Raw genomic sequence first — 26,798 nt, 5'->3', positions numbered from 1 at the left:
GGTCACAGTGCATGCTTGGCCAATCATGAGCCAGCAATGCACTGTGATGGCGCAAGACCATTCCTAATGCCTAACAGAGGATACTGGTGATTAGCAGGGCAGGGCTAAAATGCAAATCACAATATTGTAAGTACAGTATTAAATGAAAGATAAAATATTGAATTTTTTTTTCATTTTTATACAGAACAGTATTACAAAATGTCCTCCTGTTAGGGCTTAGATCTATCTTAAATGCTAAATGCACTTTAAAACAAAGTGCATTTATACTTTTTGCCCATGAATTACTCAAACTCCCCCTCCCTCTCTGTAGACGCACTCCTGGGTATGAATGAACAGTAGAACCACAGTCATTGTATAAAAGGGTGCAAGTCCTAAAGTGTTACTAAACCCACAACAGTAAAATCTGTCTGTACATGCAGCATAGCATGCTTGTTATACTCACTTTGGAACTTAAAGGGTTAATCCACTGCATTGTGTTAAAAGACAGTTTTATCCTGTATGCATAGATCCTCCCCCTCCCTGCACTGTCTATCTGGGGAAAGCCAGCTAGCACAGGCAGTGTAGCCAACCTGCATATGTTCAATTGTGTCTTTTATGCTGGAGAGAACATTTACTTTCTCAGAGCTAGCCAGGTCACATGATATTGGCATATATGGTGTATACAGGCTGAAGTGGAAATCTCCTCCTACCTGAAACTCTCAGCACTGGAGAAACTGTGCAGTTCATCACTGACCATGGTATACAGAGCAGCCAAAAAGGTATATAGTGGCAATATTTTAATGTAAAAAAGTTTTATAAGCAGTGGGCACTGTGGGGGGGGCAGATGAACTATTTTCATATTACTGGATTTAACACCTCTTTAAATGTCCTGGCTGCTCCTGCGCTACAAAGCCGGAGACAGCCCCAAAGAAGTGAAGTTGGAATGTTAGAGCACCCCAAATAACAGAAGAGGATAAAGCACAGACCGCACGTAGAGAACGTAGAGACCTTATCTGTATTGATCTTAAAAGTCATTAATAATGAACAGTAGTACCTGAATGTTGCACTAAACAACAGAGATGCAGCTGCTGCTCCAAACAGACCACAAAGAAAATTGACACGATATGCTATGGAGCCGATTGGTATCAAAACCATTGCTGCCTTAGCGAGCAGAGTAAACAGGGGATATCCAGGGGGATGAGCAACCTGAAGAAAAGAAAAAAACAGAAAATTAGACTCAACTGGAGGGAATACACTTTAGTTTGGGCATTCTGCCAGTCAAACCTGTTCAGTCCATCCCTATAGATTCCACTAGATGAAGTCTTTTGTCACTCCCATTCAGTCTGTTTTGCCACTGATGTCTGTAGGCCTGAATTTTCTAAATAGCAAGAAAATGTTGTATTTGCTACCTCTGCCACTCTATGTCATGTACATAAACTAGTTGAAGAAGTGGAAGATGGAGTCTTGCTACTGAAAATCACAACCAGCCTACCCAGAGCTCATACTCAACTTGATGCACGCTCCTGATGCCAATAAGAGCAATGGGGTGCCGGAGTTAGTGAATTGAACTAATCAGTGATGTTTCTGCAGGATGAGGTAAGTTGGGGACTTTTTTTCTCAAGGTCGGTGAATATACTGTTTCATCCAGTGTGAGCTTTCCTCCTGTAGTAACTGTAGCACCCTCCTAGTTAGGTGCTTAAGTGATTATAGGTAAATTGAGTTATTTTGGGGCTCTGTTGTAGCCAGTGGAGCCGGGCCTGATTCGTTTTCTCTCTCCTTGGATCTGCAGCTACAGGCTTGCCTGTTTTCCCTTGTCTTTCCAGAAAGTACTAGAACATAGTGGGTGGAGAAGATGGAGTCAGGGCTGATCATGTATAGTCTCAGACAATCCCTGGTCGGGAGTGTGACCAGCAGGAGGCTGAGAGATGTATCTAAGGTCTGGAGCATAGAAAAGCAGGGTTCTTTTGCCTGCTGGAGAGTGGCCCTTACACCTTCTAAAGACTTTAAGAGTCTGTAAGAGGTTCTGAGTGGTTCTGGCTCAGGTGGGAGCTGAAGGATCATCCACAAGTCACAGGAACTGCTAAGACATCGTCCAGTGAGGATCTTTTTGGGAGACTCCTGGTGCAGTGTCAGCTGAAAGGAGGCACCCAAGTAGCCAGTGACACAGCGAGTAGGCATGAGGGAAATCCTGGGAGAGAGACCGTTGCCATTGACACCTTTTTTATTGGAGGGACTGTCCCAGACCCGCTGGCCAGGGTTGTTTCAAATGTGGGATTCCCCCTGTGCTGAATTGTTTGCATTTTTCTACACAATGTCTACCAAAAACTGTTTGCCAGATAGTGCTAGTTCTAAGTACCCCCAAGGCCCAGTCTAATCCCTATCCCAATTCTTCAAACAATAAAAAACACAAAAAGACACTATTTGCCTGCTCACTGTGTGAAGCACTGAGAGAATTTCTGTGCACCTGGCTGAAAATACCAATTTAGTGCAAAGCAGCCAGTTACAAGGTATCAGAACCTGGGTTAAACAGCACCAGGTAGAAGGTCTGTGCTATGATAACCAGGAGATGAGGATTGGGATAAAAGCCAATGCTGACAGCCTTTTGTTTTCATTAGTATCTTTTCTCTCATTATAAAAGTCTATGGGAATGCAGCTTAAAGCAGAACTTCAGTCATTTTTTTCATCTTTCCATCTATTAAATCTTCTGCCCTTGTTGTTTTAACTTTGGATAGTAAAACATATATTTTCTGCCAGTAAATACCTTATACAGCCCACTTCCTGTTTCTTGTCTGGTAAAAAGCCTAGGTGTATGACATAATGCACAGCTCTCTCTCCCACTCTTGTGAGAGTTTGCCAGGAAGGGAGGGGGGATGAGTCATAAGAGGACCAATGAGAGCTGCAGCACTTGGAAGTGTGTCTGTGTAAATCCATGAAGTGAACAGTTAGCAGCTTGAGCTGCCCACAGTTAAAATGATTGCAGCCAGACTCAGTGGTGGGAGATATTGCTGTAGCATATTTGGCAAGTACAGAATCACAGTATATATATATAAAAAATAATATTCAAAGTAGTTGGAGGGAAGCTTCAGAACGGCAAACATATTTTTATTACATAATATATGAGCAGACTGCAGTTCCTCTTTAACCACTTAAGCCCCGGACCATTTTGCTGGCTTAAGACCAGACCACTTTTTGCGATTCGGCACTGTGTCGCTTTAACTGACAATTGAGCGCTCATGCGACGTGGCTCCCAAACAAAATTGACGTTTTTTTTCCCCACAAATAGAGCCTTCTTTTGGTGGTATTTGATCACCCCTGTGGTTTTTATTTTTTGCGCTATAAACAAAAATAGAGAGACAATTTTGAAAAAAAAAACGCATTATTTTTTTACTTTTTGTTATAATAAATATCCCCCAAAAATATATATAAAAAAAAAAAAAAAAAAAAAAAAACATTTTTTCCCTCAGTTTAGGCCGATACATATTCTTCTACATTTTTTTTTTTTTTTTTACCAAAAATATCGCAATAAGTGATTATTGATTGGTTAGCGCAAAAGTTATAGCGTTTACAAAATAGGGAATAGTTTTATGGCATTTTTATTAATATTTTTTTTTTTATTAGTAATGGCGGCAATCAGAGATTTTTATTGTGACTGTGACATTATGGGGGACCCATCGGACATTTTTGACACATTTATGGGACCATTGTCATTTATACAGCAATCACGGCTATACAAATGCAGTGATTCCTGTGTAAATGACTGGCAGCGAAGGAGTTAACCAGTGGGTGGCAGTGTAGGGGTTAAGTGTTCCTAGGGGCGTATTACTAACTGTTGGGGGTTGGGCTTTCTTTTAGTGAACACTGATCTCTGCTCCAATCACATGGAGCAGAGATCAGCATCACTTGTTGCTAGGCAGAACTGGGAGATGCTGTTTACAACGGCATCTCCTAGTTCAGCCGCCCCGTGAGACGATCGCGGGTATCCCCGTGGTGAACGAGTCCACGGGACCCACGACTGGACTCACGGGGGTCCCGACCGGCACGCAAGCACGCCACCAGCGGCGCGCTCGCGATGGCAGGGCACCAAATTTAAAGGGACGTACAGGTAATCCCATTTGCCTGCCCGTGTCATTCTGCCGACGTACATCGGCGTGCGCCGGGCGGGAAGTGGTTAAGCAAGGCACCTGCAATGAATCCTTAGTGAAGCAAAAACATCTTCAATATCTCAGTGCATACTGCATTAGCCCATTGAAGCCCATCAACACACACCCTCAAGAATTAATTTTAATTGTCCCTCATTTGGAGGGATGGTACAGGCTTTGGAACCAAATGGTAAGCAGTTTGTAGGACAGATTATAGAGGTAAAGAGAGCAGTGGACGGTGTCAGTAGGGCAGTGGACAGTGTCAGTAGGACAGAGTACGCTGGCAGTTAGTAAGACTGTGGATGATATCAGTAAGGCTGCGGATGGTGACAGTTAGTAAGGCTGCGGATGGTGACAGTTAGTAAGGCTGCGGATGGTGACAGTTAGTAAGGCTGCGGATGGTGACAGTTAGTAAGGCTGCGGATGGTGACAGTTAGTAAGGCTGCGGATGGTGACAGTTAGTAAGGCTGCGGATGGTGACAGTTAGTAAGGCTGTGGATGGTGACAGTTAGTAAGGCTGTGGATGGTGACAGTTAGTAAGGCTGTGGATGGTGACAGTTAGTAAGGCTGTGGATGGTGACAGTTAGTAAGCCTGTGGATGGTGACAGTTAGTAAGGCTGTGGATGAGGTTAGTTAGTAGAGCAGCGATGTGTGTGTACAGGGGCTCTCAGGAAAACAGAGAAGGGAACTGCCGACGACACAGGACTCTTCTTTCTCCTGGCGCTGTGATCCTGGTCAGCCCTCTTCTCTCATCCATCCAATGTAATGTCACACACAACGCCTGGGATGGACGTGATAGAAGGGCCATCCTGGATCAGTGCAGCATACAAGGTAATTCCTTCCATGAGCTGCTCTGCAATGTGGGAGGAGTGGTCTGGGATCTACCCTTCACCTGGCCGTAATTGATGGGTAGATTGCGGTCAATGGGTTGCCGACCCTCGATTTAGAGGGTTAAAATAGGTGGTGAGAAGGCAACATATCACCTCTTCACCATCTGTCAAATGCCTCTGAAAAGAAATCCATGTATGAATTCCTTTTTAGAGTGAAGGTCATTTTCATTTAGAGAATCAGAAGGAGGGGCATATGCCATTGTCATGGTGGTGGTGGTGGTGGGGGGGGGGGGGTGGGGGGGGTTGAACAGTGCACTCAACAACAGCGTGGCTCCCTCTCTGGTGGTGCGGGTGCAGCGTGGCTCCCTCTGGTGGTCTAGAAATACCTCCCTAGGGAACACTTAACCCCTTGATCACCCCCTAGTGTTAACCCCTTCCCTGCCAGTGCCATTTATACAGTGATCAGTGGTTATTTTTAGCTCTGATCACTGTAATAATGTCTCCGGACCCCAAAAAAGTGTCAAAAGTGTCTGATATGTCTGCCAAAATGTTGCAGTTCCACTAAACAAAACAAAAAAAAAACAAATAAAAAAAATCACTGATCAAGCCATTACTAGTAAAAAAAAAAAAAAAAAAAAAAATGAATAATAAAATGCCATAAATATATCCCCTATATTTTAGACGCTATAAAACTTTTGCGCAAACCAAACAATATACACTTATTATTTTTACCAAAAATATTTAGAAGAATACATATTGCTCTAAACGATGAAGAAATTCGTTTTTTTTTTCCTTTTTTGGGGGATATTTATTATAGCAACATTTTTTTTTTTTTTCCCACAATTGTTGGGCTTTTGTTTATAGAGCAAAAAATAAAAACCACAGGGAGGTGATCAAATACTACCAAAAGAAAGCTCTATTTGTAAGAAAAAAAATGATATCAATTTTGTTTGTGTGCAGCATCGCATGTCCAAGCAATTGTCAGTTAAAGTGACGCAGTGCCATATCGCAAAATTGGCCTGGTCATTAAGGTGGTAAATGCTGGAGCCCCCATTGTCAGTGTACATTCCATACGTTCCCCCACAATTCAGTTTGCCATTCTGGGACCTACAAATATGTGAACATTTGACAACCCAGTGTGGGTCCTGTGGTGTCCCCATCTAAATTCCCAGTGTTATTTGTAACACATACAGTCATGGGCAAAAATATTGGCCCTGCATTACTGCCAAACAATGCACCACTTCGCCCAGAAAATTGTTGTAATTACAAATGCTTAGGCATTCTCGTGTTTAATTTTCTTTGTTTGTATTGGTATGACAAAAAAAAAAGAAGAAGTGCAGAAACAAAAAGCTAAATCTGACACATTCCATGCAAAACTCAAAGAATGGACTGGACAAAATTATTGGTACCTTCTCAAAATTGTAAGAAATAATTGCATTCCCCAATTGTGATGCTACTGAAATTTTTAATTAACCACCTCAATACAGGGCACTTACACCATCTTCCTACCCAGAATTTTTCATGCAAAACTATAAAGCCGCGTACACACGAGAGGACTGTCCGTCCAACTTAGTCCGCCGAAAGACATTTCAGCGGACAGTCCGCTCGTGTGTGGGCTTCAGCGGACTTTTTCAGCGTGCAGTCTGGCGGACTAAGTATTTCGGAATTTCCGTAATATTGTCCGTCCAACTTTGGTTTCAGCGGACAGTCCGCTCGTGTGTAGGCAAGTTGGACGGACTAAGTATGGCGCATGCTCAGAAAGGATTTACACGGCGAAAGGTTGCATTGCTGTGTATTGGACTTCCGATTTCTAGTCCCGTCGTACGTGCTGTACACGTCATCGCGCAAGCTTTCAACGGACTGTTTGTTCATCGTGTGTGGTCAAGTCCGTTCATTCGAAAGTAGGACGGACTGTCTGTCGGATTGTCTGACGGACTAAGTTGGCCATACAGTCCGCCCGTGTGTACGCGGCCTAACCGTATGAAATTTGTGTCCTTTTTTCACACAAATAGAGCTTTCTGTTGGTGGTATTTAATCACTAGTGGGTTTATTTTTTGAGCTATAAATAAATTTAAAAAAAAGACCGTAAATTTTGGGAAAAAAAAAATGCCTTTTTTTTTGTTTCTGTCATAAAATTTTGCTAGTCATTTTTTCTTTTGACCAAAATTTATACTGCTACATATCTTTGGTAAAAATAACCCAAATACTTGGGTACTCTGATGGCCTGGCAACAGGTACTCTGATGGGCTACAGATAGGTACTCGGGTACTCTGATGGGCTGGTGATTGGTACCGCTCTGTATTTACATTTACTGATTGGCTGCGAAAGGATCACAGCCGATCACGTGGTAAACAGCCACCGGCCAATGGTTGTTTACCAGCGTCTGCGACGAGCAGTGTTCCCGGAAACACGCTGCCACCAACGTGATCACGTGCATGTGCCATGCAAAGTGGGGCGGCACCATCTGTGATCAGCCATGACTTCATCACGGCTGATCATGTGTTAAACAGCCATGCCCAATGGCTGTACACCCCCCTCCATGACACACCGCCATCGAAATGAGCAGGGATGAGCGCACACGATCACTCGCTTTCCGTATTTAAATGGACGGACGTCATATGACGCCCACCCAGAATGAGAGCCGCACCGCCTGCACATCATATGATGGCCTGCGGGTGGCAAGCTGTTAAACTCACCTGTAATGGCACCCAGAAATGGTTTAGCTCTGGAGAGTACTGAACTGAGCGGCAATGAATCCAGATCTAAATTCTATAGAGCACCTGTAGAGAGATCTCAAAACAGCAGTTGGTAAAAGGAACCCTTCCAATCTGAGAAATCTGGAGCAGTTGGCGAAAGAAGTGTGTTCCAAAATTCCAGCAAAGAGGTCTAAGAAACTCATTGATGGTTACAGGAAGCAAATGATTTTAAATTGAGGGTGCCAATAATTTTTTCCAGTCCATTCTTGGAGTTTTGCGTGAAATGTGTCAGTTTGGCTTTTTCTTAATCATCTTTTTTTGTGTCATACCAATACAAACAAAATAAATAAATATGAGAATGCCTAAACATTTGTAATTGCAACAATTTTCTGGCCAAAGTGATGCATTATCTGACAGAAATGAAGGGGTGCCAATGTTTTTGGCCATGACTGTATGCTCCTATGTAAAATTAACCAAAGAAATGCTAAATCTTTCTGTAATTACACTGATTGCAAATACTTGTTTTTGTTAAAAAAATAAAAACTCATTATAAACCTCATTGGTAATTTTATACCTAGATTTACATTAAACCTACAGTATAAAAGGTCTAAATAGACAAAAAAAAAAAAAAAAAAAAAAAAACTACCGCAAGAGCCTGCTTTAAAATATCAACAATTACTATCCCCAAATCATCCTAACCATTTTGAATCCAGCACTTTTGTATTTCAATCAGCACATTAAACCCTGATGAAGCGATTGCAAGACTCTGGAGAAAATTCCTCTTGACCAGGTTAAAAGTAAACTTAATTGGATTATGATCAATAAGCTCACTAATATTCTTAACAACAAAACAAAGAAATTTAATAAGATAAGCTATGGGACCCATGGATTGATTACATTTCAACTCCATAGTGAACTCCAGGATGACCCTCTCTCATTCCTCTCTTCCTTCTATCTCTCCCTTTCTTCTTTCCTCTTCTCTTTTTTTTTATTTTTTGGAATGTTTATGTACAACATAAATGATATAGCAAAAGGCCTTACACGACTGTGGGTCCTGGTATTATCCCACCAATTGCGGTTGGGATCTCCCGGAACTCTGGGTCTCCACTACCCCCTCTTATTAAAATACTTTGGCTACAGTGGGATACCATTGGTATGTTCTGCCAGTACTATAAACACATATCACGGCTGTTACGTTCTGTTGTTTTGGCAGCTGATGGTTGGGTATTATGGCTGTACTGTTTATTTTTCTGAAGTGTTGTATGATGTTCGGAAAACTTAACATCAGTATATCTAAATGCCTGGCTATATTGAACTTGGTTATTTGTTCTTTTTTCTTTAATAAACATATTGAAATATAAACCCTGATGAAGAAGCCCCCTCAGTAGCCCCAAAACATGTTGGCTTGTCTCATTAGATTTTTATATGTATAAATATATTCTGGACTCTCAACCATTGATTTGGCAAAATTTCTGTTCCAACACTGTTCAATTTTCACCCAAGGCAACTCCTGGTGGCCCCTTCATTAGGGCTGCATTTCCAGGGTCATTCAACTCTACCCAATGTACTCTACGCTGAAGGCTCAGAAAGACTCTCGGATCCAGTGCCCCTCATCCACACCTTCCTAAGTATAGCTGGTTAATGTGGCTGTCAGACAGAGGAATTGCTATATCTTTCTGTAGTTTATTGTTTATTTGATATTGTTTATTGGCCAGACTTATATTTAGCCTATGACCTCTATTGTTCTTAGATTGGGAATGCCACTCAACCAAACCACTACCAATGAATGCTTGTGAGGACCACACTGTCTCCAGATTAGTGCCACTTTAACAGACTTTGAGTCTTACCTAAAGGGATCACGACACCATAATTAAGTTTATTAAATAATAAAACTTATTAAAACTGTTAACCCGATTTAGTTCATTCTCCCCAGCTTATCCAAATTTTGGGTTGATAATAAGCCATGCAACTGTATATACAGTAAAATCTTTGCTTTATAATTTTGTTTAATTGGATTTAAAACTTAAAGTAAATTGTGGCATACTGTACTTATAAGTTGGTAAAACCGTGATTTGAAAATAAATTAATCTACTTTGCTCCATGCTTAATTAAACTTGCCTAATTCCTAAAACTGTTAATGAGAGCATTGATTAAACAATAAAATTAATACTTACTCCAAGCTCATATGCGGCTGTGATCAGTTCCCCTGTGAAAAAATAAATGTAAAACCAATAATTACCATTAGGGAGTGACCCTCCTCCAAAGTTCCCCAAATTCAAAGGCTTGCACTGGGATTTTGCATTAATTTGACTTGATAAAAATAAATCTAGCGAGATTTAGCAGCATGAAATTTTCTCAGAAATTCCTCCCACTTTCCATTTAGTTGAACAGAGAAGCATTTCATAAATATACCATGTTGCATTATTATTTGAAGAGAATAAGACTTACAAACAGAAATGTTTTCATTTAACAAAAAATGTACTGTATATATTCACATAAATGCATACATACAATTATATAAGAAGTAAACATTCCATGACATAAAAACATTATCCTTATGGTGGACAATTACAGTATCTCACAAAAGTGAGTGCACCCCTCAAATTTTTGTAAATACTTTATTATATCTTTTCATGTGATAACACTGAACAAATTACACTTTGCTACAATGTAAAGTAGTAAGTGTACAGCTTGTATAACAGTGTAAATTTGCTGTCCCCTCAATATCACTCAAACAGCCATTAACGTCTAAACTGCTGGCAACAAAAGCGAGTACACTCCTAAGAGAAAATGCCCAAATTGGGCTCAAAGCGTCAATATTTTGTGTGGCCACCATTATTTTCCAGCACTGCCTTAACGCTCATGGGCATGGAGTTCACCAGAGCTTCACAGGTTGCCACTGGAGTCCTTTTCCACTCCTTCACAACGACATCACAGAGCTGGTGGATGTTAAAGACCTTGCGCTCCTCCATTTGAGGATGTCCCACAGATGCTCAATAGGGTTTATGTATGGAGACATGCTTGGCCAGTCCATCACCTTTACCCTCAGCTTCTTTAGCAAGGCAGTGGTCGTTTTTGGAGATGTGTTTGGGATTTGTTATGTTGGAATACTGCCCTGCAGCCCAATCTCCAAAGGGAGGGGATCATGCTCTGCTTTAGTATGTCACAGCACACGTTGGCATTCATGGTTTCCTTAATGAGCAGTAACCTACAGCGACAAATCAATCAAAAACTAACTTATTGTGACTTCAGCAACATCATTGCTATTGGTTAAGTGTATCAAGCCAAAAAGTTTTTTTTTGTTTGTTTTTTTGGATAAAGTAGGAACATTACAGGCTTGCCTTCACTTCATGCAGGGTGCTATAATAAAATTGGTGGCACAGTCATAGTCATAGGATAATAGAGATCTTCACCAGCCCACCTTAATAATAATTTTGTCCTTTTTCACATAAGGAAACAGGCATCACAAGTCTCAAGCATCCTTAGAAAAGGGGTCCTGAAATGTCAGTTTGTGATGTCTGTTTCTTTACGTGAATAAAGGACAATAAATTCACAATACAAAGGTTTGTTGGTGAATATCCTTGTTTTCCTAAGTTTAGGACCCCAGTTGCATTTTACTGCTATCTGCGGCTCCGGAGATATTTCCTCTCACTGATGGGTTCCATCCACAACTCTGCTAAAACTGCTGTCAGTAGAAAAGGAAGTGAAAAAAAAAAAAATCTATCTAATGGAGTCCTATATAGCAGCAAAGCCTGACAAGGCTTCTTACCCTTCCCTACTATTGAATAGTGTTGGCTGGACATACAATACACTTTAAAGGCGAATCTAGCATTAGATGGGTTTGTCATGATATGTCTGCTAAATAATGTGTAACACTACTGATATTCATGACGTCTCATAGAAAACCCCAGTACTACACCTAACAATGTCTTTATTTGCTTTTCTCTCCAGAAAGATGGATATTTATTCAGGAATCATCCAGGGTCAGCATCTACCTTCTGGACTGAAATGGTGCCTTATAAAGGATATTTAATACACACAAATACTGGTGCCTATGTTCACAATTGTCTGACACACATCGTCTTCTGCGGCAGCCTCTCTCCTTGTGACTTGCTACAAAGATTGGCCGACAAATTACAACTCAGTTGTAGATGGGTGACTCAATTACTAGATTTTTATATGCAGCATCTCATGAACTTTGCGAGTCTAGAGTTAAGATCTCATGTCTCCTACTTTTACGGAGGCAACAGTACCCAAGATACTCCCTTTTCCAAGCATTCTGGACTTTCTAATAAGAAAGCCCAGCACTACCTTTGCATCTGTTAACTGCTGCTCGGTTTTTCCCTGTAGTTGTGTACGTGTGTGTAATTGAGTACTACTAAAAAAGGTAGGCATGTTAATGTTTGGCACATATAGTATTCCCTGTCATTAAGGATGAGCTCCGGGATGTTCGCATGCTCCACGTGCACAGCCCGCCAGGAAGTCGGCGCAGCACTGCACTAATCACAGGCAGTGAGACATTGCCCCGATGTGCGGCTGCAGAGATCGGGAAAGTGTGATTAGCGCAGCGCTGCTCCGACTTCCTAGCGGGCTCTGCACATGAAGCATGCGAACACGCATGAGCTTATCCCTACCTGTCACCTTCATAAAAAAAAGTTGTTTTGTTTTGGATTGATTCGTTATGTTACTAATTTTGTTTCGTTGATTTGTTTTGGAATTTTAGTTTCATTTTGATTATTAATTTTCTGATGAATTCCAAAATTTTCGGAAAGATTTGAATTCTGTGTGAAAAATAGCTGGTTGGTAAAGAGCCTTCATCGCTGTTAGCGTGAGGAGAAAAAAAAAAAAAAAAAGTGATCGCCGGCGGCCGTGAGAGGGACTTCAGTCCGATCACGGCGAGCTGGCACCAGCTCATCAGTGCCCACCTGCCCCCTGCCATTGCCACCTAAGGAAAGGCAAAAGTGCCACCCATCAGTGCCACACTGCCACCCATTAGTGCCCACAGTGCCACCCATCAGTGCCCACAATCTGCCTCAACAACAGTGCTGCACCTCAGTGCCACATATCTGTGCCCATCAGTGTCATCTACCAGTACCCATCAGTGCCACCCATCAGTGTCACCTATCAGTGCCCATCAGTCCCATCAGTGGTACCCATCAGTGCCCATTAGTGCCACCCATCCGTGTCATCTTACCTGTGCCCATCAGTGCCGCCTTATCTGTGTCCACCGGTGCCACGTTATCTGTGCCCACCGGTGCAGCCTATCAGCACATTTCAATGAAGGAGAAAAATGACCTGTTTGCAAAATTTTATAACAAAACTATTAAACATGATTTTTTTTCATCTTTTTTTGTTTGTTTAGCAAAAAATAAAACTCCCAGCTGTAATTAAATACCACCAAAAGAAAGCTCTATTTGTGGGAAAAAATGATAAAAAATGTAATTTGGGTACAGTGTTGTATGGCTGCGCAATTGTCATTCAAAGTGCATCAGCGCTGAAAGCTGAAAATTGGTCTGGGCAGGAGGGGGGTTTAAGTGCCCAGTAAGCAAGTGGTTAATAAAGGAATTGTCAAAAGCTTCCCCCCAGATCACCCCCCCAATACTTACACAAGCCCGATCGTGATCCAGCGATGTGCACGAGAGCTGCTGCTCTCCCTTGTCTCTGCCTCCTCATTGGCAGAGACACAGCAGCGGGAGGGTCAATCATAGCCAGGGAGGAGGGGACGGGGGGTGGGACAGACCCAAGCTCTGTGTATCCCAAAGACTGCCCCCACAGCAAGGGCTTGCTATGGGGGCACTCGTGGGGGGGGGGGCCAAAGCACTGGCTGGGGACTGGCTGGGGACCCAAGAAGAGAAGGACCATTGCACAGAGCAGGTATGTAAAACAGTATAAGCATAAAACTAAAAAATGTCACAAAAGAACCACAGACAGACTCTTACATTGGTGGCCAGTGGAGAAATGCTTTCCCACATTACTGTTCATTGAAAGGTCACCTTAGATTTGGAGAAGTGACGCCATACACTATAGTCAGTGAGAAAAGTGACTCCTTACATCTATTCAGCGAGTGGAAAAATGTGCCTTATTTTCGAGGTCAGTGGGAAGAATGACATGCTTGCAATACGCCAAGAAGATCACTGGTGTCATGCCATTGACTCTGCCAAGAGATGTTGGCCGTGGAAATATGCTGGTATGATCAGATGAGAGGTCAATTAGCTACACCTCAAGAAACCCTTAGCAACCTCTGGAGGTCAGTTGAAGGAATATACCATTCCTTTGGGGGTCAGTGAAAACAATGCCCCTTACAGTGCTGGTCAGTGTAAGAATGCCAACCTTACAGACTGATAGAAGATAGTTGATGTCTTACTGCCGACTATGCCAAGTGGCATTGGCCACAAAATGATGCAAGTGCTTTCAGATGAGAGGTCAATTAGTCACCACTCAGTGAACCCCTAGCAACCTCTGGAGGAACCCTAGGATTCCACAGAGCCCGGGGTTGAGAAAGGCTGGTTTAAAACAGAAATAATTTCCAATATATAAAATATCTGGTACCTTAAAAAAAAAAAAAAAGTCATCACGTGCAAAAAAAATAATAATAAAATAGAAATCTCTTCTAGTTATAAGAGTGAAGCAAAAAGGAAAAGGTCACACCAAGCCTGGTTGGAACTTGCCGTCCAGACTGCGTAGTGCTACAGGCAATAATTATCCGTCAGCCTGGGAAGTGGCTGCAGACATTTTAGACTAATGTAAGTAAACAATACACTTGCTACAATTTTCTCTAAAGACTCGTTCCAGGTTAAGTCTTTCTCTCTGTGGTAATTATGCATTATTTAAATAAGCGTAATGTTAATCATTACCTCTGAAAACACCACTGTGGCTTGCTATTCTGTCCACTGTGAATATTGACATACTGTAATATTTTTTTGTGGCAGAGCGCTGTTGTAATATATTCACAAAGATCTCCAACACATCAGTCACACAGTATAGCCCCACTGCCCCCCAAATAAAATAAAAAAAACGCTCCCTACGAATAAATCAAACAAAACAAAAACGAGCATTAAATCATTTTATGGATTTTTTTTGTTGCCTTCGAGAAAAAAAAAATACCTTTTTAGCATTATTACAGTGGGAGACGGAACAGTTTGCTCACTAGACGTAGACTTTAATATCGGAAAATGACAAAGGCTGTCTACTCTGGGCAGTTTAATCAGTCTTGCACAACATGCATTGGCTTATTTAAAGGGTCTGTCCATGCAGAAGTGTGCTGTGAGAATGACAAAGGCTGCCCTGCTGGCCTTTACTTACAAAAAATGCTAGTTGCCTGGCTGCCCTATTGATCCAATGGTTTCAATGTTCAGGAGTCAGTGACCGGGAAATTAGTATGCAGATCAGGTGACAACCTTGCAATTTTTAGGGGGGCAGCAGTTGACGTTTTATTTCACACTAATGCAGTTTTCAGCATGAAATCATCTTGGTCTTCTGAGGTCCACCTATACAGCGGAAGCACTGAAGTCATTTAAATCAAAACCAAAGTCCCATGCGCAGGCAGGCTCTTTATTGCAGAAGAGACATGCAATGGAAAAACTTGAAATAAATGTTATATTCCGCTCTACGGTAATAGAAGTGTGGCTACTGCCCACCCCAACAAAATCCCACAGATCTGGGATAAGTAAAGTAATTGGTATATCTATCATGTACGGTCTCTTTAAAATTACTATAAAAAACTATAAACTATAATAAAGTGCTCAGCTTGTTTTATGTGCAAAAAAAAAGTCCATATAAAAAGCTGGAAATCATTCCGTGACAAAACCAAAGGATTGACTTTGCTCACTTAAGAAAATCTTTTGATTGACTTTGCACACACATTTTAGATAGAGGATATGTTCACCCGCTCCCCTGAGTTTATGCCAATGGGCTTTGTATGTGCTACATTTTTAATGTTTGAATAACAACGTTGCTATTGTGGTGTCAGGCAGAGGTTTATCATTTATATTTACTGTTGTAATCGAATTTTGAGTCCAACAAACAATTCCCCCAACCCCTCCTTCAATAAAAGAAATATACCTGCTTGCTTTCAGTCTTCTTTGCAACGTACAAAGTACAAGCACAGCTCAGATTATGTGCTGGAGTGTGATCACTGTCATGGCATGCCAGTCAGTCAAGACCAGGGGCGGACTGACCATTGGGGCACTCGGGCACTGCCCGAGGGCCCCATGCCACTACGGGGCCCCATCAGGGTTGCCAGCCTCAATAAAACCATGGACAGTATGTGTCTGTGTGTGTATACTGTATGTGTGTGTATACTGTGTGGCCCCATAATCTCCTATTGCCCAGGGGCCCCATAATATTCTATTGCCCGGGGCCCCATAATCTCCTATTGCCCGGGGGCCCCATGAGTTGTCAGTTCGCTCCTGGACAAGACGGCCTAGAACAGCACCCTCTCTGACCGGTGAATAAGCAATTCAGCTCACTGGTTCCCCTCTAGCAGTTAAAGCAAATATAAAGTTATATATTTTTTTTTCCACATATCAAACATCTTATACTTACCTGCTTTGGGCAATTATTTTAGCCAGAGCAGCCATGGACTTTCTCTTCTGCGGTCCTCCCCCAGCACTGTCCACTTCTCAGTCTGCCCCATAGCAAAACACTTGCTATGGGGGCAGATTGCGGGATGGATCCTGAGCTAGGTTGAGTGGATCTATTAATCCATTGGAGCCAACTTCCACCATCGCTTTAAGGTTTTTAGTCAGGAGGCAGGGCTTTTGGCCATGTGACCACCGTGATTGGCTGTCACACGATCGGAAAACTCCTGATCGCTTTTCCATTAGCAGCCAGTCACTGTGCCAGGAGCGTGCACAGCGCTATTGGCACTATTGCATGCAAAAATACAGCCGCTCTGTGCCAAAGGCTGGCCACCGAGAGGCCATATATTTGTATGCACTTGGCGCCAATAGGTTAACACACACACACACACACACACACACACACACAAAGTGATACTGCCCAGCCCTTCGCTCCCTCCTCACAGGATTAGATTGACAGCACCAGTAGCCAAAGGCTTCTGCCTCCATGTCCTGTGAGGACAGAGAGCAGAGCCGCTGCTATCAGGCACAGTGATTGATTGATTGAGATTGGGCTCAGGTAAGTATTGGGGGGCTGAGCTGACCATTGAAGGTTTTTTACCTTAAAGGGGTTGTAAACCCCTTAATATACCCAGTGAAGTGACTGGCCTCAGGCCATAGACAGAGATTAACCGCTTGCCAACCATCGCACACAGATGTATGTCGGCAGAATGGCACAGGCAGGCGTACCTGTGCGTCCCTTTAAAATTTCCCGGGAGCGTGCCCACAGGTTCCAAGAACTCGGATGTTCACCGGTGGCCCGCGATTGCGCTGTGCATTTCCCCGTTCTGCCTAGTGACAAGACAGGGATCTACTGCTCCCTGTCATCGGGAGCAGTGATCGCTGTCATGTCAGTGGTAGCCCATCCTCCCCTACAGTTAGAACACCTCCCTAGGACACACTTAACACCTTGATCACCCCCTAGTGTTTAACCCCCTTCCCTGCCAGTGTTATTTACACAGTAATCAGTGCCTTTTTATAGCACTAATCGCTGTATAAAATGACAATGGTCCCAAAATAGTGTCAAAAGTTTCCGATGTGTCCGCCGTAATGTCACAGTAACAATTGAAAAAAAAATAAAAAAAATAAAAAAACACACACATCGCTGTCATTACTAATGAAGAAAGTTTTTTTTATATATATATATATATATATATATATATATATATATATATATATATATATATATATATATATATATATATATATATATATATATATATATATATATATATATATATATTAAATAATAAAAAAAATGCCATAAATCTATGCCCCATTTTGTAGATGTTATAACTTTTGCGCAAACCAATCAATATACGCTTATTGCGATTTTTTTTACCAAAAATATGTAGAAGAATACATATATCGGCCTAAACTGAGAAAGAAAATTTGTTTTTATATATATTTTTTGGGGATATTATAGCAAAAAGTAAAAAATATTTTATTTTTTTCAAAATTGTCACACTTTTTTTGTTTATAGCGCAAAAAAAAAAAAATCACTATTTGTGGTAGAAAAAAGGAAGTAAATTTTGTTTGGGTACAACATCGCGTGACCGTGCAATTGTCAGCTAAAGCGACGCAGTGTCAAATCGCAAAAAATGCTCTGGTCAGGAAGGGGACAAAATCTTCTGGAGCTGAAGTGGTTAAACAAATGCTCCTAGACAAGTTGTACCCGTGTTTACACTTGTCTGTCCCTTAGATTTTACACATGAAAAGCAGGGGGCAGAGAGCTGTAGTTACATCAGTGAGGAGAGCTCTGAGAGCTGATTGGTGGGAAGGGACACAACCCCCCTTCACACAGCAACAGAGCTGAGGCTGTCTGCTGATAGCAGAGAAATGAATCAGCAGACAGAAATGACACTTAGTGCTCTGAATTGAGACAAATGCACCCTATAGATGGATATTTTTGTTCATATTTCATGTCGGAGGTTTATAACCAATTTTAATGCACAGAATACTTTAAGATAAAAAAACTTGAGCCTTTAAAACCACTTTAATTCAGCAGCGCAGCTCATCTGCTCCCCTCTGCCATAAGTCACTCAGCAGCCTTTCACTGTTTAATCTGAAGAGATATCAGGTACACTTGGATTGGAGAGCCACCTTGAGGATGACTTAAGTGCTTTTGCTGTGAACTTTATGGATGAATTGCTCCACAGGGCCCGCAGCTATGCAGCTTAGTGAAGGCTTGCTTAATGAGAATATACTACTAAAAAATTGCCCCCAGTATGTATTTGGCATTGACACCTATAAGACATGATGTTTTTTTTTTTTTTTGGGGGGGGGGGGGGGTAACCATTGTAACCAATATGATAATGAATTTATAATAACCATTACCACTAAAACTCAATCCCCCTAACCATTACCTTTTACCATAACCATAACCTGGGCATAACCTAATCTAACTCAACCCAACCCTTGATAACCTAAACCTTAACCTGTTTTGTTAACATTTTAATCTACCCTTAATGCAGTATTAAACCTGAAAAAATTTAACACATTGCAGCTTACCAACCCATAGATGTGGTGGCTTTACTATTTTTCTTTTTTTCCCCCTCTGTTTAAACCTGCCAATCTAGCCAGTAAATGCACCTCCTGTATTAGTGTGCCCCCACTCTGGATGGAAGCACACAGGGGGGCACCTTTGGACAGCAGCATTGGCAGTCTGGGGGGAGGAGAGTGTTAGATGTTCTAGCAGATTTAAATACAGTAACAAATTGAAGCCAAACTCCAGCTCACACTTTATAATCAGTTACAGCAAACTATTTTTTATATCCCTTTTGGGATAAAGGTTTTTACACAAATAAATAAAAGCTGATCATTTTAAGCACCCTTGCCAATGTTAAATGGTTTGTGTCATCCCTGCAACTGCAACAGACCTACTGGCTGGATCAGTAGATGAAAATAGAAGAAAGAAAGCCTAAAAAAATAAAACTAATGCAGCCACCACATTGAAGAATTGGTACGCTACACTATAATAAATATAGAGGTGGGCTGACCTCAGAGAAGACTGAAAACGATAGAGTTAGGACTTCAGTATACAGAGGAGCCTTGACATGGGCACTTCAGCCTATGCATATATTTGCAAATGTCTGCAAACAAACCCTCTGTTTTTAACATAAATTGTTAGACAGAGCCAAATTGGTTGTTTTGCAGGCTGACTGGTAAGTGTGCTGGGAAATCTTTGTTTTTTTTGTGATGTGTGTTGCCCTATGTTCACCTTATTTCAAAGGCTAGCTATAGGTTGGGAACCAAAGACAAAAAATGCCATAAGACACTCGCTCAACGCTCACAAGGGATTGCAGAAGAAAATTGTGGGTAACTCTTGAAGTGGCTGTAAAGAGGTAATAATAAATATGCAGCTAACATGTAATGAATGAATGAAGACAAATTCAGATATATGATCCGCAGCTATTGATAGAAGAAAAAAAAAAAAAAAAAGACCAGGGGAAGATCCTCCGAGCAAATACAGATGGTAACTAAGGCGCTGGACCAAAATAAGTAAAGTTTATTAAAATGGCAAACGCTTCACTTACACAAAGGTCTTTGAATATAGCTGAAGTGGTGAGGAAAGAGTCAGAGGCAGCAACAACCCTGGCTGGAGATTGCAATGAGCTGGACGGTGGTGCGTGGATGCACTGGATGTCTTCGCTGCCATTGATTATTTGGCATGGCCAGCCAAAGCTGGTCTAATCCTATTCATAAAGTTCACAACACTTTAAATCCATCTATAGGTAATAGTTGATGGTCAGAAGACAAACGCACATGAATTGCAGCACACCACAGTGAATAGTAAACCATATACCATGCGGCTTTGCATCAGAACAAATGCTGCATATGCGATTTCTTGTATTTTCTGGTATGATGGCAGTCAATTCTTTTGAATGGGCTGTTTTAACACAATGTACCTTAGAGCATTTGATAAGGCCCCAGAGTGGTCAAGTCTGATGATCAGACTGCATACCCATGCATGTTTATGCATTTAGAACATCACAAGTCCCTTGTTTGGCTTCCCAAATGCAATTTACTTATTACCATTTTTTCAACAAGGTGCCCGTACTCCGTTAGCATTTCTGTCAGATACAGCAGTTAAGAACCAATCAGCATGGTTTCTGATTATCTGATCACTATACCAGCCAATTATATTGATTACATGGCTTTGTTTACAAACAGCTGACACTTTGAGAGAAACAAAAACATGGAGGTGTCTATTAACTCCCTAGGGGTTTGCAACTATTTAGCTTATCCAAATGAATCATACCTTATGCTTTTTCAGGACCAATTGGGCTTTGATGGTAAATGTTAATGGATATCTCCAGGTTCTTATTTTATCTTTAACCACTTAAGGACCGCCGTATTGCCAATGTACGTCATTACAATGGCACAGGCAGGCACAAGCACGTACATGTACGTGCCTGCCTTCCAGCGGGTGGGGGGGTCCGATCGGACCCCCTCCCGCTGGATACGGCGGTCCGTTTCGCTTCAGGAGCGATAAGGGATGAGGGGATGGCCGTTGGTTTCTGGCCACCCCCTCTGGATCGCTCCTGGCCAATGAGAAGCTTCCTCCCACTGTGTATTGTTTACACAGGAAGGAGGAAGTGATGTCATTCTCCTCGGGGCGGTCTTTTTGACTGGACTACGAGGAGAAGACAAAAAGTAAGTGTGCACCAACACTACACTGACATGTAGGTACACACAGGCACACAAACCCCCCCCCCCCCGATCCCCCCCCCCCCCCCAGTCACAGTGTCACTGATTGCATTGATCATTTCTTTACTGATCACTGCATTCAGTGTCAGTTGTAACAGTAAAAACTGTCAGGGCAGTTAGTGTTAGGTCCAGGGTAGCCCCCTATCACCCCCCAATAAAGATTTAACCCACTGATTGCCCCTAGACTTAACCCTTTCACCCCCTTTTGCCAGTGTCACTAAGCGATTATTTTTATGATCGCTGCATTAGTGTCGCTACTGTCGCTAGGTAGCTAGTTATATTTTTAGGTTCACCGCCTGGTTTTTATAGTGCTAGGTACCCCGATATACTACCCAATAATGGTTTTAACCCCCCGATTGCCCCTAGTTAACCCTTTCACCCCCTTTTGCCAGTGTCACTAAGCGATCGTTTTTCTGATCACTGCATTAGTGTCACTAGGTAGCTAGTTATTTTTTTAGGTTCACCGCCAGGTTTTTATAGCGCTAGGTACCCCGATATACTACCCAATAATGGTTTTAACCCCCTGATTGCCCCTAGTTAACCCTTTCACCAGCGATCACAGTATAAGTGTCACTGGTGACGCTGGTTAGCCAGTTAGTTATTTAGGTTCCCCGTCAGGTTTTTATATAGCGCCAGGGACCCCCATATACTACCTAATAAAAATTTGAACCCCCTGATTGCCCCTAGTTAACCCTTTCACCACTGATCACCGTATAAGTGTTACGGATGACTCTGGTTAGTTTGCTTTTTATAGCATCAGGGCACCCACCATTTATTACCCAATAAAGGTTTAACCCCCTGATCACCCGGCGAGTGATATCAATTAGGTTTTAGGGTCAGGGTCTGCGTCGCCCCAGGCAGCGCTAGGTTAGTGCCAGTACCGCTAACACCCACACGCAAAGCATACACCTCCCATAGTGGTATAGAATCTGAACAGATCAATATCTGATCTGATCAGATCTATACTAGCGTCCCCAGCAGTTTAGGGTTCCAAAAAAACGCATTGTTAGCGGGATCAGCCCAGATACCTGCTAGCACCTGCGTTTTGCCCCTCTGCCCAGCCCACCCAAGTGCAGTATCGATCAATCACTGTCACTTACAAAACACTAAACACATAACTGCAGCGATCGCAGAGTCAGGCCTGATCCCTGCGATCGCTAACAGTTTTTTTGGTAGCATTTTATATTTAAATCCGGAAGGCAGTGCTTGGTTTTTGGGGTCCCGTACGTGGCTAGGCTCCCAAAAAGTCCCCCACATGCAGCAGAATGTATTTTGGGGTGTAATTTGACTTATGCCCATAGCATGTGTGAGCAATATATAATTTAGTGACAACTTTGTGCAACAAAAAAAAAAAAAAGTTTGTAATATTCCCGCAACTTGTGGCAAAATATAAAATATTCCATGGACTCAACATGCCTCTCAGTAAATAGCTTGGGGTGTCCACTTTCCAAAATGGGGTCATTTTGGGGGGTTTTGTGCTATTTTGGCATTTTATGGCCTTTTATAGGTAGTGAGGAGTGAAATCAAAAATTTGCACCCTTAGAAACGGGTGCCGTGCGCGACTAGACTCCCAAAAAGTCCCACACATGTGGTATCCCCGTACTCGGGAGAAGTAGCGGAATATATTTTGGGGTGCAATTCCACATATAACCATGGCATGTGTGAGCAATATATCATTTAGTGACAACTTTTTGTAAATTTTATTTTTTTTTTGTCATTATTCAATCCCTTAGGACAAAAAAAAAAATATTCAATGGGCTCAACATACCCATCAGCAATTTCCTTGGGGTGTCTACTTTCCAAAATGGGGTCATTTGGGGGGGGGGGTTTGTACTGCCCTGCCATTTTAGCACCTCAAGAAATGAGATAGGCAGTCATAAATTAAAAGCTGTGTAAATTCCAGAAAATGTACTCTAGTTTGTAGACGCTATAACTTTTGCGCAAACCAAAAAATATACGCTTATTGACATTTTTTTTACTAAAGACATGTGGCTGAATAAATTTTGCCCTCAATGTATGACTAAAATTTAGTTTATTCGATTTTACTTATAACAAAAAGAAGAAAATATCTTTTTTTTTCAAAATTTTCGCTCTTTTTCCATTTATATCGCAAAAAATAAAAATCGCAGAGGCAATCAAATACCATCAAAAGAAAGCTCTATTTGTGGGAAGAAAAGGACGCAAATTTCGTTTGGGTGCAATATTGCATGACCGCGCAATTACCAGTTAAAGCAGCGCAGTGCGAAATTGGAAAAAGACCTCTGGTCCTTAAGGTGTTTATTGGTCCGGGGCTGAAGTGGTTAAAGAAAAACCGACCCAAAACAGCAAAAAAAATCAACATTGTATATTTCTTGCCATTATCATAACCTAAGATCAAAAAACAACTGAAAATAAAGGATCTTACTCACAATGATACCACAAATGTTTATTTACAGTATTTCAGAAAATTGAGTACACCCCTGACATTTTTGTAAATATTTTATTATATCTTTTCTATTGACAACACTAAAGAAATTACACTTTACATTGTAGCCAAGTAGTAAGTGTACAGATTGTATAACAGTGTAAATGTGCTGTCCTCTCACAATAACTCAACACACAACCATTAATGTCTAAACCACTGGCAACAAAAGTGAGTACACCCCTAAGGGAAAATTTCCAAATTGGCCACAGTTAGCCATTTTCCCTCCCCGTTGTCATGTGACTCAGTGTTAGAGGATCTCAGGTGTTTTAAATTTGATGGTATCACTCTCACACTGATCACTGGAAGTTCAACATGGCACCTCATGGCAAAGAACTCTCTGAGAATCTGAAAATTCAAGTTAGACTTACCAGTAACTTGTTTTCCAGGAGTCTTTCAGGACAGCACCTGAGAGAGTGTCTCCTCCCACTTGCCAACAGGAAACACACCTTCCACCGAACTTTAAAAAAGGAAGCTCCTTCCCACATGTTGCCAGTAGTAGATTTTAGAGAGGGAGAGAGCCCACATAGTAAAATAGGGCAGTATCACATCTACCCCTTACCTGGGCTTTGCTGGTGCCTCTGCCTGTCCCATTTGCTGCCGCCATCGAATCCATCGTGGTGCTCTGTCTGGCTAAGACGCCGGTTCCGGACCGGAACTGGCATATATGCACCAGCTCCATTCCTGCCTTCTCTCCCTGCGTGCCTGCTCAGTGGACGCTGCCCCCTTCCGGATATCTCACTTCCGGCGTATGCAGTCCCTGACTGCCAGTCCCAAGATGGTGGCAGCATTTCAGAGAGGAGGGCAGATTTTGCAAGACAAATTTAAAAATCACGTCCGCCGCCACCTTACTGCTACTCAGTATCGGTTCCCCCTGAGCACTTAGAGAGGGAGAAGGAGCCCATCCAGCAGCGCTCTGTGGAATGGGAGGAATGGAGCTCTCTGGAGGTAAGAAAAAAGGAAAATGGTGGAGCAGGAAGCCTAGACTTTCAGGACAACCCCTAAGCCCCTGTACACACGGTCGGAGATTTCGACAACCAAATCCGTCGGATTTTGCCCATCGGATTTTGTCAGTCGGATCTTGTCCGAAACTGTTGCATACACACGGTCGGACTAAGTTGTCGAAAAATCTGATCTTTCAGAACGTGATGACGTAATTTCGTTACGATGGGACTACATTCAGGCTAGTAGCCAATAGCTTTGATGTAGGAATTTGATCTGAGCATGCGTGGCACTTGGTCCGATCAAAATTCTCTACATATGATTGGAGTATGTCCGATCGGACCAGTTGGTCTGGAAATATTTCCAACAAGTTGGAAATTTGGGTCCGACGGATATTCCGACGAAAACATTCCGATGCATACCACACACAGTCGGATTATCCGACAACACGGTCCGATAGGACACATTCCGACGGATTCTCCGATCGTGTGTACAAGGCTTAAGAGTTCCTGGCTCCCCACTAGTGATGGCCGAACGGTTCGCCCGGCGGTCGTTTCGCGGCGAATTTCCGACTTTCGCCGTCCGCGGGTTCGAACGCCTTTTTCCGTCGTTCGCCCCGGCGGACTTACGTGTTTAATGTATACAAGAACTTTAACCTTTCGTGACACGTTTATCATGTGTTACAGGACAACCAATTGAGACATGACAGCTCATGGACACTTGGACATTCCCCCTAACCTATAAATACACCCGATCCGGTGGCCATTTTACATTCTTTCTTCTGTCACTGTAGGGAAAGGATCCTGTGTGGAGTAGGGACAGAGAAAACGCTAGCTATTTGGTACACAAAAGTTCTTTTCAGGACTGGTATAGGTGTTAGGTCAGCAGCCTGAGTTTCTTTTGTCAGTTTAGATAAAGGGACAGAGCGCTGTATGCTGCTATTTTAGGGACAGCTCAGCCAGATTAGTCTTTCTTCATCATCATCATCATCATCATCATTAGCTGTTACTATCAGGTCCACAAAAGAGCTGTTCCAGCTAATCGTTCCAGCCTACTCTTTTTTGCCAATTTGTATAGGGACAGGCAGGAAGCAGTGTGTCAGGCAGTGAGGATAATTTTAAAGACTTGCTGTTACTATTAGTTCCACAAAGGTTCTTTTCAGGACTGGTATCAGTGGTACGGTAATAGGCTTGTACACGTATAATATTCTTTCTTCCAAATATAGAAAGAATATTATACTTGACTGCTGCCCTTCTGCTGCAGTCTGCTAATCATTCACAACTCACTTGTTCCACAAAGCTCTTTATCAGGACTGGTAACTTGGTCTGTCTAGGGTGCTACGGTACATAGGCTTGGGTGCGGTACAGTCTGCTGTTCTGTAAGGACCGCTATCGGTCCACAATACATAGGGTTGCCGTGCACTACTGCTGACCGCTGCCCTATACTGCAGCAGTCCTTCATTGGTATAGGGACTGACGTACAGTCTGCTAATCACTAACACACAACCTGCTTGGTCCACAAAAGTTCTTATAAGGACTGGTAACTTGGTATAGGGTGCTACGGTACATAGGCCTGAGTGCGTTACAGTCTGCTGTTCTGTAAGGACCGCTATCGGTCCACAATACATAGGGTTGCCGTGCACTACTGCTGACCGCTGCCCTATACTGCAGCAGTCCTTCAGCGGTATAGGGACTGACGCACAGTCTGCTAAACACTAACACACAACCTGCTTGGTCCACAAAAGTTTTTATAAGGACTGGTAACTTGGTATAGGGTGCTACGGTACATAGGCCTGAGTGCAGTACAGTCTGCTGTTCTGTAAGGACCGCTATCGGTCCACAATACATAGGGTTGCCGTGCACTACTGCTGACCGCTGCCCTATACTGCAGCAGTCCTTCATTGGTATAGGGACTGACGTACAGTCTGCTAATCACTAACACACAACCTGCTTGGTCCACAAAAGTTCTTATAAGGACTGGTAACTTGGTATAGGGTGCTACGGTACATAGGCCTGAGTGCGTTACAGTCTGCTGTTCTGTAAGGACCGCTATCGGTCCACAATACATAGGGTTGCCGTGCACTACTGCTGACCGCTGCCCTATACTGCAGCAGTCCTTCATTGGTATAGGGACTGACGTACAGTCTGCTAATCACTAACACACAACCTGCTTGTTCCACAAAAGTTCTTATAAGGACTGGTAACTTGGTATAGGGTGCTACGGTACATAGGCCTGAGTGCGTTACAGTCTGCTGTTCTGTAAGGACCGCTATCGGTCCACAATACATAGGGTTGCCGTGCACTACTGCTGACCGCTGCCCTATACTGCAGCAGTCCTTCATTGGTATAGGGACTGACGTACAGTCTGCTAATCACTAACACACAACCTGCTTGGTCCACAAAAGTTCTTATAAGGACTGGTAA

The 26,798-nt window shown here is 42.4% G+C and overlaps 1 protein-coding gene across 3 annotated transcripts in view; it reads right to left on the bottom strand.

Annotated features, from left to right (window-relative positions):
- Positions 1-26,798, bottom strand: part of TMEM260 (transmembrane protein 260) — a 143,920-nt gene that overhangs the window by 99,661 nt on the left and 17,461 nt on the right. For all 3 annotated transcript variants that reach the window (XM_077464430.1, XM_077464432.1, XM_077464431.1), the window contains 2 exons: positions 9,819-9,850; positions 1,034-1,185 (listed from right to left, as the gene is read on the bottom strand). In XM_077464430.1, coding sequence (XP_077320556.1) covers positions 1,034-1,185; positions 9,819-9,850 — 184 coding nt within the window. The remainder of the gene's footprint in view (positions 1-1,033; positions 1,186-9,818; positions 9,851-26,798) is intronic.

This window comes from Lithobates pipiens, unplaced genomic scaffold (genome assembly GCF_037356315.1).
Source record: "Lithobates pipiens isolate NorthernLeopardFrog02 unplaced genomic scaffold, aLitPip1_a1.2 Scaffold_30, whole genome shotgun sequence".
NCBI classification, from domain to species: domain Eukaryota; kingdom Metazoa; phylum Chordata; class Amphibia; order Anura; family Ranidae; genus Lithobates; species Lithobates pipiens.
Note: the sequence above shows the minus strand (reverse complement) of the source record. Positions and strands in the feature narration are given on the sequence as shown.